The sequence below is a fragment of the Saccostrea cucullata genome, unplaced genomic scaffold, assembly GCF_032062105.1.
Source record: "Saccostrea cucullata isolate Sc308-1 unplaced genomic scaffold, CSIRO_AGI_Scuc_v1 ctg7884, whole genome shotgun sequence".
In the NCBI taxonomy this organism is placed as follows: domain Eukaryota; kingdom Metazoa; phylum Mollusca; class Bivalvia; order Ostreida; family Ostreidae; genus Saccostrea; species Saccostrea cuccullata.
The window spans coordinates 1-18244 of record NW_026927075.1 but is presented as its reverse complement, the minus strand read 5'-3'; the positions used below and the strand labels follow the sequence as shown (position 1 = coordinate 18244).

General features: G+C 34.6%; 1 protein-coding gene across 1 annotated transcript; it reads left to right on the top strand.

The window, feature by feature from the left end:
- Positions 1–10111: 10111 nt before the first annotated feature.
- LOC134273399 (toll-like receptor 6) lies at positions 10112–17108 on the top strand (the record flags this gene model as incomplete). Its single annotated transcript, XM_062755597.1, has 2 exons — positions 10112–10541; positions 17020–17108. Coding segments are annotated over exons 1-2 (519 nt in total), but the record flags the coding sequence as incomplete, so codon positions are not given.
- Positions 17109–18244: the final 1136 nt, after the last annotated feature.

The window sequence follows — 18244 nt, the reverse complement described above, 5'->3', positions numbered from 1 at the left end:
AGGGACTTGGCCCTTCATTTTAATAATTTAAACTCCCCTTCAACCAAGGATGCTTTGTACCAAGTTTGGTTAAAATTGGCCCATTGGCTCTTGAGAAGAAGTCGAAAATGTGAAAAGTTTACAGACGGACGGACGGACAAACAGACAGACAGACGGACAGACGGACGGACGACGGACAAAATGTGATCAGAAAAGCTCACTTGAGCCTTCGGCTCAGGTGAGCTAATGACAATCTAGTGTCTGTTGATGGTAACATCGAATATAAAGAGTTTGTTTGTTTGATGGGACCAAATATCTTGTACACATTCAAAAAGAGTAGGGGGCGATTTGATTCAAATGCTTCATAAGTATAAGGGCAGTGTTTGAGAAATAAATGGTACTGAAAGAAGTTTGAATCCTACCCAGAAAATAGTATTTTCGAGTTTGGAAAAATTATTTTTTTTGGTGGCGGGGGTTGTTTGTTTGGTTTGGTCAAATTGTTGTCAGATTTTTATCAGGTAAGTTGAATTGTTTTTCTCTGCCCCCCCCCCCCCCCCCCCACACACACACTTTCAAAAACGGTGTTAAGTAAATTGAACTTACTAGTATTTCTAATGCTTGGTGTTGTATCTCTTTCAAATCTGCACTAACTGACCTGTGTCTAAAAGTAGCTGCAGAACTGTAGCTCTCCGAAAAAATATTTTGACAGATCGCAGAGCTACAGCGCCTACCATTGTAAAAAAAAACATGTACATTTATTGAGCACGAAAAGTTGAGCTTAGTTCGGGATTAATTCTTTCTAATTCTTCCCTCAGACTTAAAAAAGATTTATAAAAATTCCTTCCTCCTCTATGAAACTCGCTTATATTTGACATTTGCACGAAGTGCGTTGGACCAAATTATCTTGCAAACCAAAATTGCAGCATAAATAGACGACATTTTATATGATCTCAATTTCGAGGCCAGAAGGGGCTGAAGGGCTATTCACAACAATTATAAGGAATGTTTTGTTGTGGAAACAGTGAAAGAATATTTTAGAACATGTTAGTAATATTTTGAGATGACAGTTAAAAAAACACGGAAAAATAAATCGAGAAACAGCGCACTTTTTTGTGCGCAGTAAATATATATAGTTTTTTTTAATGGGTACCACTGTAGCTCTCCAGTCTATCAAAATATTTTTTCGGCGAGCTACAGTTCTGCAGCTAATTTAAAAGCAGCCCCATGATCTTCCATTCAAATGCAATTGAAATTATTTTTAATGTTTCGTGTTATATCTCTAACAAATTAGTTCTAGCTGACTTAAATCTGAAAGCATGAAAATGTTCCTCTACTTCCTGTGAGATATTTCAGATCACAATGTTCAACTCCCATGAGTACTTTCAGTACTTTTATACCGCGCCTATTGATGATCCAGTACATTGATGGAGAAATAATGTACATTAAGCTATTTGTAATTTTATCTCGAAAAAAGACATTGGAAATGTAAATATTAATTCATCAATCAATCCACAAATAACTTACACCACGTTTATAATACATTGATGTATACTATTCCCGAGGTTATATTCTGAATACAGTTGTATCAAATACATCAGTCTTCTTCATTAAATAAAAGGTTAATTTCACCCATTTCCAATTCTTCTTTCTTTTTGTTTTGATCTGCCTGAAATTAAGAAAAAAGGATTTTATAAAATGAACACACACAAACACACTACAAACTGACCAGGTACATAATTCATGAGTAAGAACATTACTTGTTCTTATGTTACATGTATGTAATATGTTCAAATATATGTTTGAAAGCATTTCCAATGCAATATAGTTATTAACTTAAAATTTCTAAATTAAAGATTTAAAATTTGTTAAATATATATCATATTTGTTATTCCTTATCAGTGGTTTTAGTCACTATTTGATGTCTTTGAATTTGGACATTTTGAACATTTACAAAACGTGTTTGTGAATACTGCCTGATCCTTCCTATAGCGAATTTAACAATTTCATACGCTAAAGTCAAAGAAAAAAATGGAAGGTCTTGTAACAGAGAATATAAAAAATCTTAGTTAAAGCTTTACAAACTTAGATCAAAGCCAAGATCATGAGATCAAGAAAGGAAACGTTGGTGTCCAAAGAAATGTTTTTGGACAATGGGGAATATCAACAGCTTAAAAACTTAACGACTTTTCAACTTTATACACAACCATTCCCCACGATAAATTTTAGTCCAGGCTTTTTGATATTATTGACAGCTGCTTTTTCAATAAAAATTGAACTATAGTACGAGGGCCGTTCAAAAATTACGCGGACTGTGTTATAATTTACTCTTACAGACGTCATATAGTTATGAAATTACAGAGAAATATGTATCTTGATATCGCTGATTGAGAGGTACGGAGCACGACAAAAGATTTGAAGCAAAAGCATGCAGAATCCAAAATTTAACTCATTAATTTTCTATATTTCGCAATATTTTTCGACAATTTTCTCAAATGTATCTTTAATTTTTTTTTATTAAGTATTTAGATTTCTGACATGATATTTGAAGTACTAACAGAAATAAAGTGATTTTTCTCCGATGTGATTCCCGTGAAAACGACTGTCAAAATGACGTCTCCTGAATTGACGGCGCACCACACTTTTGTTTAACTATGTGTAATGCTCGAGGTATCGCCAACATAGATCCAAAATATGCATAATAAAACATGTGGTAAACTAGGGTATTCGTGACATTCGTCCACAAATAGCAAATTGAAATTTTAGACCGTTAGACCTCTGCAAAAAGTCTATACGGGAGGACGGGAAGAAAATTATCGACGAAAACTTTATCAGGACTGAAAAGAACGTGATTGAGAGTCACCAATATCACACTATATCTCATAAATACCTGCAGTTTTTAGCTCACCTGAGCCGAAGGCTCAAGTGAGCTTTTCTGATCAAAATTTGTCCGTTGTCTGTCGTCGTTGTCGTTGTTGTTGTCGTTGTCGTTGTCGTCGTAAAATTTTCACATTTTCATCTTCTTCTCAAGAACCACTGGGCCAATTTCAACCAAACTTGGTACAAAGTATCCTTGGGAAAAGGGGATTCAAGTTTGTTCAAATGAAGGGCCATGCCCTTTTCCAAGGGGAGATAATCATGAATTTGTTAAAAATTAATGGCATTTTTAAAAAATCTTCTTCTCCGGAACCGCTGGGCCAGGAAAGATGAAACTCATGTGGAAGCATCCTTAGGTAGTGTAGATTCAAGTTTGTTCAAATCATGACCCCCGGGGCTAGGGTGGGGCCAAAATGGCCGACCCAAGTTTTACATAGGAATATATAGGAAAAATCTTTAAAAATCTTCTTCTCCAGAACCACTGGACCAGGAAAGATGAAGCTCATGTGGAATCATCCTCAGGTAGTGTAGATTCAAGTGTGTCCAAATCATGACCTCCAGGGCTAAGGTAGGGCCAAAATGACCGATCAAAGTTTTACATAGGAATATATAGGAAAAATCTTTAAATATCTTCTTCTCAAGAACCATTGGGCCAGGAAAGATGAAATTCATGTGGAATGATCCTCAGGTAGTGTAGATTTAGGTTTGTTCAAATCATGACCCCCGGGGCAAGGGTGGGGTCAAAATGGCCGACCCTAATTTTACATAGGAATATATAAGAAAAATCTTTAAAAATCTTCTTCTCCAGAACCACTGGGCCAGGAAAGATGAAACTCATGTGGAATCATCCTCAGGTAGTGTAGATTCAAGTTTGTTCAAATCATGACCCCCGGGGCAAGGGTGGGGCCAAAATGGCCGACCCAAGTTTTACATAGGAATATATAGGAAAAATCTTTAAAAATCTTCTTCTCCAGAACCACTGGGCCAGGAAAGATAAAACTCATGTGGAATCATCCTCAGGTAGTGTAGATTCAAGTTTGTTCAAATCATGACCCCGGGGCAAGGGTGGGGCCAAAATGGCCGACTCAAGTTTTGCATAGGAATATATAGGAAACATCTTTAAAAATCTTCTTCTCCAGAACTACTGGGCCAGGAAAGATGAAACTCATGTGGAATCATCCTCAGGTAGTGTAGATTTAAGTTTGTTCAAATCATGACCCCCGGGGCCAGGGTGGGGCCAAAAATGGCCGACCCTAGTTTTACATAGGAATATATAGGAAATATCTTTAAAAATCCTTCTCAAGAACCACTGGGCCAGGAAAGATGAAACTCATGTGGAATCATCCTCAGGTAGTGTAGATTCAAGTTTGTTCCAATCATGACCCCCGGGGCTAGGGTGGGGCCAAAATGGCCGACCCAAGTTTTACATAGGAATATATAGGGAAACCTTTTAAAATCTTCTTTTCAAGTACTTCAAAGCTATGATTAGTGATATTTACATGGAATCATCCTCAGGTAGTGTAGATTCTAGTTTGTTCAAATGATGAATGCCTGGAGGGGGGGGGGGGAGTAAATTCAAGCCCGATGTGCTCAGGTGAGCGCTGTGGCCCCTGGGCCTCTTGTTGGTTTTGAAAACAAAAAAGAGTATTCTTTACTTGTTTAATAGATTTTAAGCTTGACACGAAATGGTGTTTGGATGTTGAGTAGATATGGTAACTCAAACTGTACAGGTACTCTTGGAAAATGTTGAGAAAATGAAAGCTCAATCACATATTTTTCATAATGCGTGTGACGTCGAAGATTTTGTTGCTCCGTGACTTAATATGTCCTGAAAAATAACTCAAAAGTAATACCAATTTACAACATTTTGATATGAAATTTTGAAGACCATTTAAGTAAAGATTCTTTTATATTATGTGTGACATTTTGCCCGATTATGTCGTCAAATATTTTTTCTGTGCAACAAGTCCGCGTAATTTTTGAACGGCCCTCGTAAATTTACGAACTTGGTCATTGGTCATTCACAATTTTTTTTTTGTTAAAACACATTCTGACTGCACACACAAAAACTCTGAAGGTGATATCAAAAAGATGTTTGAGTTTCTAATTGACACAATATCTATGTGGTTTTGGAGACCAGGTCTTCCAACAATCTATTGGAATCCCCATGGGTACCAATTGCGTTCTTATTAGAAGACCTATTTTTGCATTCATATGAAGCAGAATCTGTGCAAAATCTTATGATTGAAGAGAAGAAAACACTTGTTGTGGCCTTCAACTCGACATTTAGATATATCGACGACGTACTGTCAATTAACAATGGTTATTTTCTATTCCTATGTCGATAAGACATATCCTGGAGAGCTTGAGATAAAAGATACCACAGAGTCTGACACATCTATTTCATACTTGGATATTTTAATCGAAAAATACATTAATACAATAAATTATTCCAATAGCTTACTATTTGATATTATGCTATATTTATAATATACATGTACTATTTTTTCTTTATATATATAAAGATTTACCTTTAATACTTTCCGACGAAAAATCATTATTCTGACTCCAAAGGCGATATCAGCAAGAATTAGGATGATTAAAAGTGAGATCAAAACGTAAACAGGATAAAGAGATTTGCAGGTATTTTTGTCATCTGAGTGAAGTGTGTACGTGTGTAACAGACATTTTTTCCTACACCAAGAATCGTCGATATATCCTTTGCATTCATCTTGACGCATACAAGTCATATTTTCTGCTGCCAAATGGTAACTCCCACAAGATGCCAAACACTTCTTCGATAAAAAGCCAATTTGTAAAAAAGGGCTCTCTGCTGGGCAGTCTGTTTTACACTGCTGTCCGTGCGGATATGTATTTTCAGGGCAATTACCTATACATTCAAAGTTGCTATTAAAATAAAATGGGCAATTATCAACACATTTGTCTTCATTTGTAAACCTAGAAATGTCTGGACATTTTTCTACACATTCGTTTTTGTAGGTTTTCATATTATAAAGACAAGAGTCGTAACAATGCTTTCCTCTAGTCATATTTGGACAAGAACTGACACACAGTCCTTTATTGTTGAATTGGGCAAGTTTTGGACAATCGTCCAAGCACTGTCGTTCGAATTCCACTTTACTTGGGGGACATTTGTTATAGCAGTTTTTTCCTATCATGTAAATATAATTCTTGCAGCTTTCTACACAGTTTCTGTCGTAAATGTAGTGACGTTCAGCGGGACACGTTACAACACAAGTATTATTGTCACGAAATAAATTAGATGGACAATCATCCACACAGCTTAATCCTAATTTGTAGTGGGTGCAATTCGCAACACATGATCCTCTGTACGTAAACGGAACTTCTTTTGGACAATACAAGACACAGTAACCTCTGAACTCAATGTAATTATCTGGACATGAATCGTAACAGTTATCGTGAAGTTTTACTTTTCCATCTTCACATTTTTCTAGACACTGAGAGAAAAGCTGACTGTGCTTCTCAAATTTCCAAATGTATGATGCTTGTGATGGACATTTATCCAAACATGTACCATTATATATATAATAATTATGTACACCATGCAAACAAAACCATACACATTGATTTTCCAGTATGAAATATTCTTCTGGGCATTCCGTTCCACAGTAATGTCCTTTTCTTTGATCCCAAAGTTGGAGTGGCATTTCGCTCGGACATGTCATTACGCATGATTTGTTGTACAGTTTTGTATTATAGGGACACTGTTGATAACAATGAAAGTTGTATCCGATTTCAGGACAGACTTCAACACACTTTTGTCCGTCATCGAATTGACCAATGTCCTGGCAGGACATGCATTTGCCTTTAATTATAAACCGCTTGCTCTGTGGGCATCTCAAAACACACCGGTTATTCAAAGTGTATTTAAAAGCGGGACAAGTCTGCACGCATATGAATAAATTAGTGTTTCCATAATTTTGATTGTCTATCATTCTGACATTGTCGGGACATGTCTTAAAACAAGTTTTATTGTACATGTATTGTGCATTAAGAGGACAGTAATCGTAGCATTCATTATCGAAATGAAAATGTCTACATTCATGGACGCATTCTTGATCTCTCCCTTGTGAAAACATCCCGATTTCCATACAGTTGACGCATTCACCCTTGTATCCTGATTTATGAGCCACTGGGCAATTTTCTACACAATTCATGCCAAAGTGAAGGTGATCACATGACTTTGAGCAAAGGACCTTACTTCCATTTTCAGTCATGTATGGTTGGTCATCTGGGCATTTCTCCAAACACGTAGAATTATATACCATTCTTCTACCTGCATTCAGGCAGTCAGGATAGCATTCGTTTCTGTCAAAAAAAAAATCTCTTGGGCATTTGATTGCACAAACTATAAAAGCAGATATCGGCTCTTTCACTGTGATTGTTGAAGTGATATTGGTTGTTTTTCTTCCATTCACTGATAAATGCACACGAACTGGATCAGACACTGGACATTGTGACTGACATTCATTTCCACACAATACTTCGTTTGGTAGACATGTATCAACACAGAGCTTGTTTACAGATACATACTTTGGACAAGAAGGTACACATTTGTACATCATCATATCAAACGGAGAAACTACTGCTAAAATGTAAATAGAAGAGTTAGGACATGTTTGCAAACAGAATCCTTCAAGATAAAAAGGGTTATCCTTTGAACATTTTTTCTTGCAAGTACCGTTTACCATAACAGTTAGATCAGGACAAGATTGTAAACAAAGCAGATAACTATCTTTTTTAAATGTATAACCATTAACACATTGTTCCATGCAGACTTTACCGGTTTCATTGACAAATGTTTTGTTGGGACATTTTATCAAGCATTTAGATCCAAATAAATACCTCCCGGGTGAACACGAATTGAGGCATTTATTGTCCTCGGTAACTGTGTTGTTGGGACACGATGCAACACATAGTCGTTCATTTTCGAAAAAAACATTTGGACATTGTGTAACACATTTGTTTCCCGAAACATATCGGTTTTGTGAACAATTGTTGACGCAATGTCGTCCTTCCAACATGGTAAATGTAGAACAGTTCGACACACATATATTATTTTCAATATATTGGTTCTCTAAACAGCTTGTTAGACAGACATTTCCTGATAAATACAGACCCGCAGAACATTTCGTCAAACAGAGTCCATTTTCAATGACATTTTCTTCTGAAGGACATTCTTTGACACATACTCCGTTATGAACAAATGGACGGTCCTTAAAACACTCAATCAAGCAGCTATTGTCATATTGAACACTAAACATAGGACAAGTGAGAAGACACTGCATAAAATAACAAACCGGAGCAGATTGAGGACAGTTGTTCACAGGACAGAAGCCAATGTTGAGATATTTGTCTCTACAATATTTTACTTCACCTCTTTTATATTCATTTCCTTCCATACATTTATATTGACATGTTTTGCCTGATATTAGCTGAGTTGAACCAGAACATTTGTAAACACAGTTGCCATTCTGACCCAATGATCCCAAATTTTGATACAGTGTATTAGCAGGACAGGTCACACAATCTCCATTGTAGAGTGCTTTAGGATATAAACACACTGATGCTTTAGTCGTCTAAAAAAAAAAAATACAACTCTTACATTTACCTTTAATATGATTGCAGGTTTTGATTTGGCAGTATCATTGAAGGGAATTCATTTATTGAAAATATCATGTATATTTCTCTAAGTAAGAACAATTTCTCAAACGAGGTAAGTTATTAACAAGCACGCTGAGGAAACAAGAATATCAACAGTCTCGTTTAAAGTGATCATTTCTAAGGTTCTACGGTTAATGTTATGACCTTGTAAACAAAGTATGTATTATTTGCCTTTCTCCATTAAAAATATACATTTCATTAGCATCAAGTTAAAGTACATTTGAAAAATTGCTGCTTATCTATCGGTCTATCGAGAGAAACCTCACTTTTAAATTATTTAACTGTTCCGTATTTAATCTATTTTTTAGGGGGAGGGGTTGGGTTTAAAAAAGAGATCTCTGAAGCTTCAATGAATTTTGACCATTAAACATCAGAGCTCACTCTCTGATTTAAAAAATAAAATGTCTTTTAATCCTTAGAACATTTCTGTCATTTACTAGATGCATATTTTAGATCAGAGATTGCGCTCTATATTACAAATCGAAAAAAAAACTTTAAAATTTGACTGATTTTGTAGACCTTTTGGATATTTTGGAGTGGTTTGTGGGAATGCACTGAATTGCAATAGCTTTTTACTGTTTGAATGAATCTTGTTTAACGCCTCTATCAAGAATTTTTCACTCATATGGAAACGCCACCATTCGCCGGTGGAGAGCTGCAAATTTTATATTAAACTTGGCACTTACTAGAACCTTTGTGCAATGTGGAAATTTTTTTCGTGTCAGCATGTACTGCGACAAGGGACCACAGTTTTTACGGTCTCAACCGAAGGACTGGTCTTAACGTCTTAAAGTGAGATTCGAATCAGCTAAATAGGGATCAACTTCTTTCTCCGGAACTCTAGAACCACTGTCCCATGCAAGAGATCATTTTGTTTTTGTAGATAAAGGATACTCAAAGTTTTGTACGTGGATATGGACTGATCTATTTCACAAGTGGTACAGTAAACACGAATCTCCGAAACATTAGAGGTGGGATCAGTTGCCATGGAGGTGAGCATCCCATGCTGACCGGTCACACCCGCTGTGTGCTCCTTCTCATGATCAGGAAATAAAAAAAATATGAAATGTCAATTGTTTTTATTTAAATTGTTTTGTTTTGGTGTTGACATACAGTGCTTTAGTCGAAGGAATTTATGTTTTATCACTTTTATTGTATAATTTATATACGATCATACACCAAGAACTGCTGAATATTTGCTTTATCAATTAGAGACATGAAGCTTTTAGACTAGAATGCCATTGGAGAAAATAACATAATAAAAAAAATCAAAAAGCACATATAAAAACTGCAAGGAAGACCACATACCTTAACAGCTGTGAACTGAAAGAGAAGCAGTATTTTTGACAAACCATCAAGAGTTTCCATCATTGTTATCGAACCTGTCATATTCTTTACTTTCTTTTTAAATTCTAAATATCAACGTACCCGACTTAAATTGATAAGAAGATGACGTATAATAGATCTTTATACGTCTCTGTTTAAATACAGTGAAGAAGTGGATAGTTTTTAAATTGATATAAGGAATATTTCTTTTCTAAACAATACTGATATGGCGGTGCCAAAGATTCCTCTTCCTTATGGTAAAAGGTATCACATCTTTATGTCGTTCTGTTCAGAAGATCAGGAAATTGCTCTTCCGTTGATAGATAATTTAGAGAATCATTACCAGCTTAAGTGTTTGAATCATATCAGAGATTTTGTTCCGGGTGTGTCATCAGTGGAAAATATTTTAAACGGGATTGAAAACAGCATGAAAATCGTGTACCTGGTTTCAAAGAAATTTAAGGACAGCCAGCTATGTGGTCTAGAAATCCTTTATGGGATCAAGGCTTCTCATGATCAATGTGAAAATAGCATGATTCCAGTATTACTGGAAAAAACAAAAATGCCAAGAGAATTGGAAACAATAAACTACGTGAACGCAACCATTACGGGTACAGACATAGCTTCTAAAATTTATGATGCCTGCCTTTTTGGAGGTTTGTGCAGCTTTTGATATATATATGTATAAAAATATGTCCATGAATTATATGTGCATTCAAATTCTTCTGCATATCAAATATCTTTTCGGGTAAAAATCTTACTTCTTTTCCGTACTAACTATTGAGGAAATATTATCCTTGATTTATATAAATAGAACCTTACTTGTGAAAATTCGTATAAAGTATATGAAATTACTTTTTATGTTTTAAAGTACGTAAAATGGTTTATGAATGATATTTCTTTAAATGTCGTCTAGACTCGTCTTAATGTTATCGATTTCATACAACAGACGATTGAGGTGACAGAAAATTTTTAAAATCGACTTTATCTTCTGAAATTATAAAGATAGCGATGAATATATCTGGGACAATTCATATCAAATGACTTGACAACATAACGATGTAGTGTTCGAAACAAACTCAATGATTTTTTAATACGCAAGGATCAATAGATCAAGACGTGTATTGTTTTTACGCGCCGGAATCTATGGATTCGGGGCATTTATTGTATTTGTCCTGTCTGTCTGTTTGTCTGTTTATCTGTTTGTCATGCGTCTGCTGTCAACTTTAACATTCGCCATAACTTTTGAACTGTGGGAGATAAAGACGTCATATTTAGCATGCATACTCCACTCCTTCAACACCAAGGCCAATGACTTTTTGACCTTGACTGTGACCTATATGCTAAAAATAGCTTTTTCGAACTTTCGCTATAACTTTTGAACCATGGGAGATCGAGACTTTATATTTGGTATGCATACTACACTGATTATGTGCTTTCAAATGACACCAAGGGCAATGATCGTGTGACTTTGACTGTGACGTATTTGCTAAAAATTCCTTTTTAGAACTTTGTTTCCACCGGGTGCATAGTGTTTCACAAACACATCTTGTTTTTTCCCTCTGTTAATCTGTTTGTCTGTCTGCCTGTTGTGAACTTTAACCTTCGCAATAACTTTTGAACCGTGAGAGATAGAGATATCATATTTGATATGCATATAAACATAACCACTAATTAAGCGCTTTCGAATAACATCAAGGTCAATGACCTTGTGACCTTGACTGTAACATATATGCTAAGAATAGCTTTTTCGAACTTTCGCTGTAACTTCAATTTGGTATGCATACAGCACGAATTAAGTTATTTCTAATGACCTTGTGACCTTTACTGTTACCTATGCGATAAAAAAAAAGCTATTTCCGAATTTTGATGCCGACGGGCGCATAATGTTTCACAGACACATCTTGTTTCTACATTCTCATCAATGCGATCGAGAAGGTTTGTTCGATACTATTAACGACAAATGAGTTAAGAACCTGAGATCTGATTTTGTTTTTCGTCTTTTTTAGCGTCAGACAGCAGTATTTTGCCGAATTTCGTACCATTTCAAGGTAGTTTTATTGTTCACGTTTTAGGCAAAAGATTAATTTGCAATATTTTACGTCATGCAAATCTAAAATGCAAGATTATTATTTTACAACTGGAAAGTGTACACACATTTTTATATAGATCTTCCAGTAAAAAAAAGAATTATGTCTTCCTGTCCTCCTAGATCTAAAGCTGTAGGCTTATGCTTTTCTTTGATATACCAGCTTTATTTTAAAATATTGTTAAAATTTAAAACTGTCTCTTACTTAGGGTCGCATAAGAGTTGCGTCTCAAAGTAAGTAAAGAACGAAGCATTCAAAACCACATTGATAGCCATTTAATAAATCAAAGGATTTTAAAGATTACCCTGCTGACAAAAACAAATTTCAAATTCATAATTTGATCTAATATGATATACATGTAATTATATTAAGTTGCAGATTGAATGTTGATTTTTTTGCAATAAAAAGCAAACTCTTTAAATTGATTGAAAGCATTCCACCATATTATGAGTTGTGGTCCACACCCTGTTTTTCTGATAGTTATTCATTGTTTCCTAACTTTTCCATAATGATTGATTGAGTGTATAGTGTTTAACGTCCCTCTCCAGAATATTTCACTGATATGGAGACGTCACCATTGCCACTGAAGGGCTGCAAATTTGGGCCTATGCTCGGCACTCAGGGCCATTAAGCAGGAAGGGATCTTTATTGTGCCACACCTGCTGTGACACGGGGCCTTGGTTTATACGGTCTCATCCGAAGGACCGCCCCATTTAGTCACCTTTTACGACAATCAAGCGGGTACTGAGGACCTATTCTAACCCGGATCCCCACGGGGTAACTTTTCCATAATAAACAGATTTTTGCTACTTAGATCTAAAATACCAGTAAAACAAATAAAACTTGTCTTCTATCACCAGTCGTCCCGCTAGACGAACGCCTCATAACTTTTGATGTCAATATAGTTGAATTAGACGATATGTTTGTATATATGTATGTTTGTTTTTTATTTACTGCCCCTTCGAGAATTTTTCACTCATATGGAAACGTTTCCAATTATTAGTGGAGGAATCCAAATGAAGATCTGTAGTACAGATTCATTTTAGTGTGAGAACATTCTACGACTGCAGACCAAAAGCTCTTACCAATGCACCACATACGCGACAAAATGATGATTTTAAATCAAAGTACTGTGAGTACTGAAAGACGGTGGCATGAATGAGTTTGTTTGTTTAACACCCCTTTCGAGAATAAAATTTTTAGCAGCGACACGGGATCTCAATCTGAATTAAGGGCCGATATCCATGTGACGCAGTGGGAGTCGAATCCGCGACGCCGGTAAGGATAGACTTCTTCAGGTCCGTGAGTCCAAAGCAAACCCGCTACGTCAAATGGCGACTGGCAGTATATAAGAAAAAATGTTTTAAGATTTTGTAAAATGATATGGAAATTATAAAAGTTTATTTCAATTTTTCTCAATATATCTACCTGTATTTTAATACTAGTATATAAATTTATATTTTTTGTACTAAAAAGTATAAAGTGTTATGAATTGTCACTGTTTTCTAAAATTGTTACTATCCTATTACAATTTTCTTCAAAAAAACATAGCAAACTTCAAATACGTATATGCATTTAAATAAACAATTGCAAATTATCAGATTTCATTTAAGGTCATTGGCAACGCAGGGTTTCCGGAGAAAAAAGGTTTATACATAGGTTTTAACACTTATCAAAAAAAGTCATGGAGAGTGATCTCCCGTATGGAATTCTCTAGGCGCTGAAAACAAATAAAGCATATGTTACCGAATGAGAAGTAAACAAAAGCACATGTGTTTTTTTATCGGAAATATTCAACTCTACAGTAATAAAAAAAAAAGCAGCGATGGGTTTGTTTACATTGTGCTGAGGGGCCAGACAGTCAACAGGACGTCATTTAGAATAGGTACATGAATGCTAAGAAGTGCAAATATGTGAAATTATTTTGCTGAAGGTGGTGATAGCCAGGTAGACCGAATGAGAACGATTCTATAGGTTTTGTGAATGAGACATCATTAAATGTTACTATTAATCCTTGCAAAAATGTTTTATGACAGTTCGCTTCCAATAAAGTAAATTATAGAATAGAAACAAACAACCAGCCTCTTGATCATAATGAATATTGATTAGATGTGAAGGGAAGTAACTCAAAATTAAAGAACAGTGCTCGATTTTCTGTGTTTTGTTTCAATATTTTCATTTTCAGCCAAAGTAGATGCATTTCATCGGAAATAAGGTTTCAACAATGTATTTTATGTATAAACCTTATGAAATAAATGGGTTTTGGAGAAAACGTATGGTTGAAAATAATATAGGGCCATTTTATCAACATTTTACATAGGAAATGCATTGAAAATTGTAAAAACATTGATTTGACAAAATTTATAAAGGAAGGCTGGCTTAATGGGTAAAAAGGACCTGAACTGAATATGTTTGGTACCATTACACCTGTTAAAAAAATCTTGAAAAATCCTATACGAAAACCAGAAACGTTGCCAATGTCCTTAATGTGTTTTGTCGCCTTACGACACACGGATGATAATGATGTCAAAATGTCTAAAGCAGCGTCAAGTTTCCTCTTTGCTAAAAACAAGTTGGATAAGTTAAATTAAGGAATTTCATTGATGCACATAGTTGACTTTCCCATTTCTGATGTTTGATAAATTGATAAAATAATTAAGCAAAATTATTTAATGTCCTTAAATTTTCCAAAAGACGACACAATAGATAGTGAATAAAAAATAGGATAACTATTTGTTACTTTTATTTCGAAACAATACTCATGTATTATTTTTAAAACAGTTTTTTTTTCGTGCGTAAGTACATTGAAGCATGTTAATGATGTATTAATTTTTTGTCTATATTTTATCAAAAGAATTCAGATACACTAAAATATGATAAATAAATACTTGCGAAAAATTTCATCTTGCAGCGCCTACTATTTTTCGAGAAAAACGCTTTGTACACGACAACCCTCGTATTATACTGCTCGAAAAAAAAGAATAACAAAATATTTTTCTGTCTCTATTTTCCGCCGTCTCAAGTCACGATCGGAGTCTGTATATATGCGCATGGAGCTTTCTCCAGAATGGGAGAGGATCGTACATTTTGGCTATGGTTTGCGATGATGGTATTTCTCATACGTAATTAATGTTCTAATAATTATGCAATAACCTTGCAAATCATTGCGCAATACATATTTACTGCTTTGTAAGCACACCAGAAGACTGACCTAAATTTAGCCCACTAAAATCGCATAAAATCCTAATAATAGTATTATTTCATGCACATGTATTTGAGTACCTTTTCTGTACACCCTTTAAAGGGTAAATTTATAAGAGGCACGTAACTTAGAGTTTCTAAATAGGAATGAAATATATGGGTAAATTGTCCGTTATATAATTATAGCTTTGACAAATTTTTATCCGTTGAGTCGTTTTTGAGTCCGAGATAATCAGACAAAGTCTTATTTTTAAAAACTAGAATGGTAATAAACTTAGAAAATTTTATGGCATCATACACCTCCAATGCCATTTTATTAACTGATTAAGATGTAGTGATCTTTTTTCTTCTTTCCTAAAATACATATATTCGTTTTACTAATATAGCATTGTAAACAGATATAAGAAATTCAAACAAAAAGACAAAGTTTGTTAAATTTCAATAAACTATTTTTAAGTTTTATTGTAAAAAAAAAATTCACAAAGCAGTATTCAAGAAACAGCCGTGTGTTGTTTAGCAATTACTAGTATTTGATTTCGGAGTTAGATAGTGAAACAATCATACAATGAAATCTTCAAATATTTTTCAACAATTAATTGGTAATTTTAAAGAAACACAATGTGCGTACGAAACGGATTTTTCGAACATGTGAGAAAAAACGAAAAAAAAAAATGTACGAATTGACATCTGTAGTTTGCATACGAATATACGAGTCGGTTGGTGTACGAATTAGTTTAGTTCGGCGTAACTCAATGAATATTCATGAGGCGAGAAATATTGATAACGGCAAATATCAGGAATTAGGCTTTGTATCCATCAACGAAATGTCTTTGAAATAACTTGAAAGTATTTGTTAACTGTGAACATTTTATTTTCAAACATCGAAATAAGTCTACTTTCATTATTTTGACTCTGCAGAAATCGCCGCTAGGGTCCCCGTGTGTTTACACAGACCAGCAGCAATAGCCTGTGGCTAGCCACCGTCTAAAAAGCAAAAGATCTTTTGATTGATAGACGATCATTATTCTATAACAAATTCTGTTTGAGGACGCTAATTGAGCTCATTTCTAGATTCTTCTACTACATAATACATTTATTTAGTTTGTTTTGTTGCATTATAATTTCTCCCATGAATTTTCATGAAGTATACCTTTAAAAATCACAAGAGAATGACAATATAATATACTTGTCAAAATTTCTAAGTCCCCACTTTTATTTTTTCAAAAAGTTAAAAACCTTAACTTCAATTTACTAGTTGTTAACAAATTTGCCTTTAATTTGCAATACTTACCTATCAAAGCCAAAAAAATGTCATGTGTAATTATACTCGACCATGACCGTTTTTGTTAAAAATCAGAAAGTCCGAGTTCCATATGTTTTTCGTGTGTATTCTTCATATTTTTACTTCCATGTGTTCTCCGTCTTTAATTGATAACGAAAAACAGAAAAAAAAGCTTGAATAAAATGCGGTGTATGTCTACACAACAATGTGCAAGTGAAGTTGAAATGGCCCAAGCTGGTCGTAGTTAACGAAACTTCTGCTTCCTTTCAATGTATGACTTTATTTTACTTAAAACCTTTATAATTACCACCCGAAAAACCTACAAAGCGTACCTGAATTCCTTTTAATCGTTAGAAATCGCTAGATTTTCAACAAACACCACAAAATCATCCTCGAGTTTATCCGGAAAAATCAACGGAACCGGAACCGGAAGTGCTCTCTCCTCAATGTCAAACTGGAGGAGGGGGGAATACATGTAAGAAGACGTTATGTAACTATTGTTGATAAAGCGCAGACAATTTTGATAAGCCCCATTATCATCCTAATCTCAACCCTAATTAGCATGTATGGAAGAAGATAGACCGGAGTGTGAGACCGCTTCTCCAGCAGCAGAATCTAGCAGAACTAGAGGACAACCTAGTCTCCACATGGTAAAACATTCAATAAAAGAATTTTTCTTAAATAGTGTGAACTCTTTGAGGAACGGTTGTCTTGCTGTGAATTCGTTTGAATGGAGAATAATGCGGTATTTAACGTTTTGATTTTTTAATTCTAGGGTGCCTTAACATTTCTGCATATTGTGTTAAAGCGCTTCAATGAAATTAATTAATTGAGAAAAATTATATTGCTACTTTATTATCCTGTATACTTATTAAATTATACTGTTTAAATAATTCAATATAAGAGCGGTGTAATGCAAAAACTTGCCTGGGGACTTAGAAATTTTGACTAGTATATATCAGTTTTATATAATGTTAAGAGATTCAAAACAAAGATTTGAGGAACGTGTAATCTGATCTTAAGCCATATAATTATGTTCCCCAAACGGAGTTTGGGAACATATTGTTTTTACTCTGTTTCTTATTATTATTATATTCCCCAAACGAAGTTGGGGAACATATTGTTTTTACTCTGTTTCTTATTATTATTATTAAGGTCTTCCGTCTTCACGGAAGACCTTATAGTGATTCTATTGTTTCTTATTATTAAGGTCTTCCGTCTTCACGGAAGACCTTATAGCGATTGTATTGTTTCTTATTATTATTATTATTATTATTATTCTTTTTTTGACAAAATTTTGTGCACGCGATTTCTCGAAAACTATTCAGCGGATTTCAGCGACACTTTCACAAAATATGCGTCATTATATGAAGTTGTGCAGTCTGTAATTTTTTTTGGTAAATTCACTTTCGGTGCCAAGTTATGGACGATTTCCTGATTTTAAAATGCGATTTTGTCGCGCACTTTTATCGAAAATGGCTGAGGATATGAACTGGAGACTTATTGAAGATGATAGATCATGACTCTCTGGTTTGCAGAATCGCCTTTTCGTGCGTCGTCGGTACTTCCGGTTTCTACCGGAAGCGTATTCAAAATATGCAATTTTAAAACTTTTTTGTTTTTCAATATTTTTCTTTGATGTTATTAATTCAAATAGAGACTCATTTGCAAATGCGTAATATGTAATTTGTTTTAGAATTGAAAAAGGCAATCTCGAGATATTCGCATTTAAAAATTGGAAGCGGTGTTTTCAATGGCCGAATGGTTAGCGCGTTGGATTGTCACG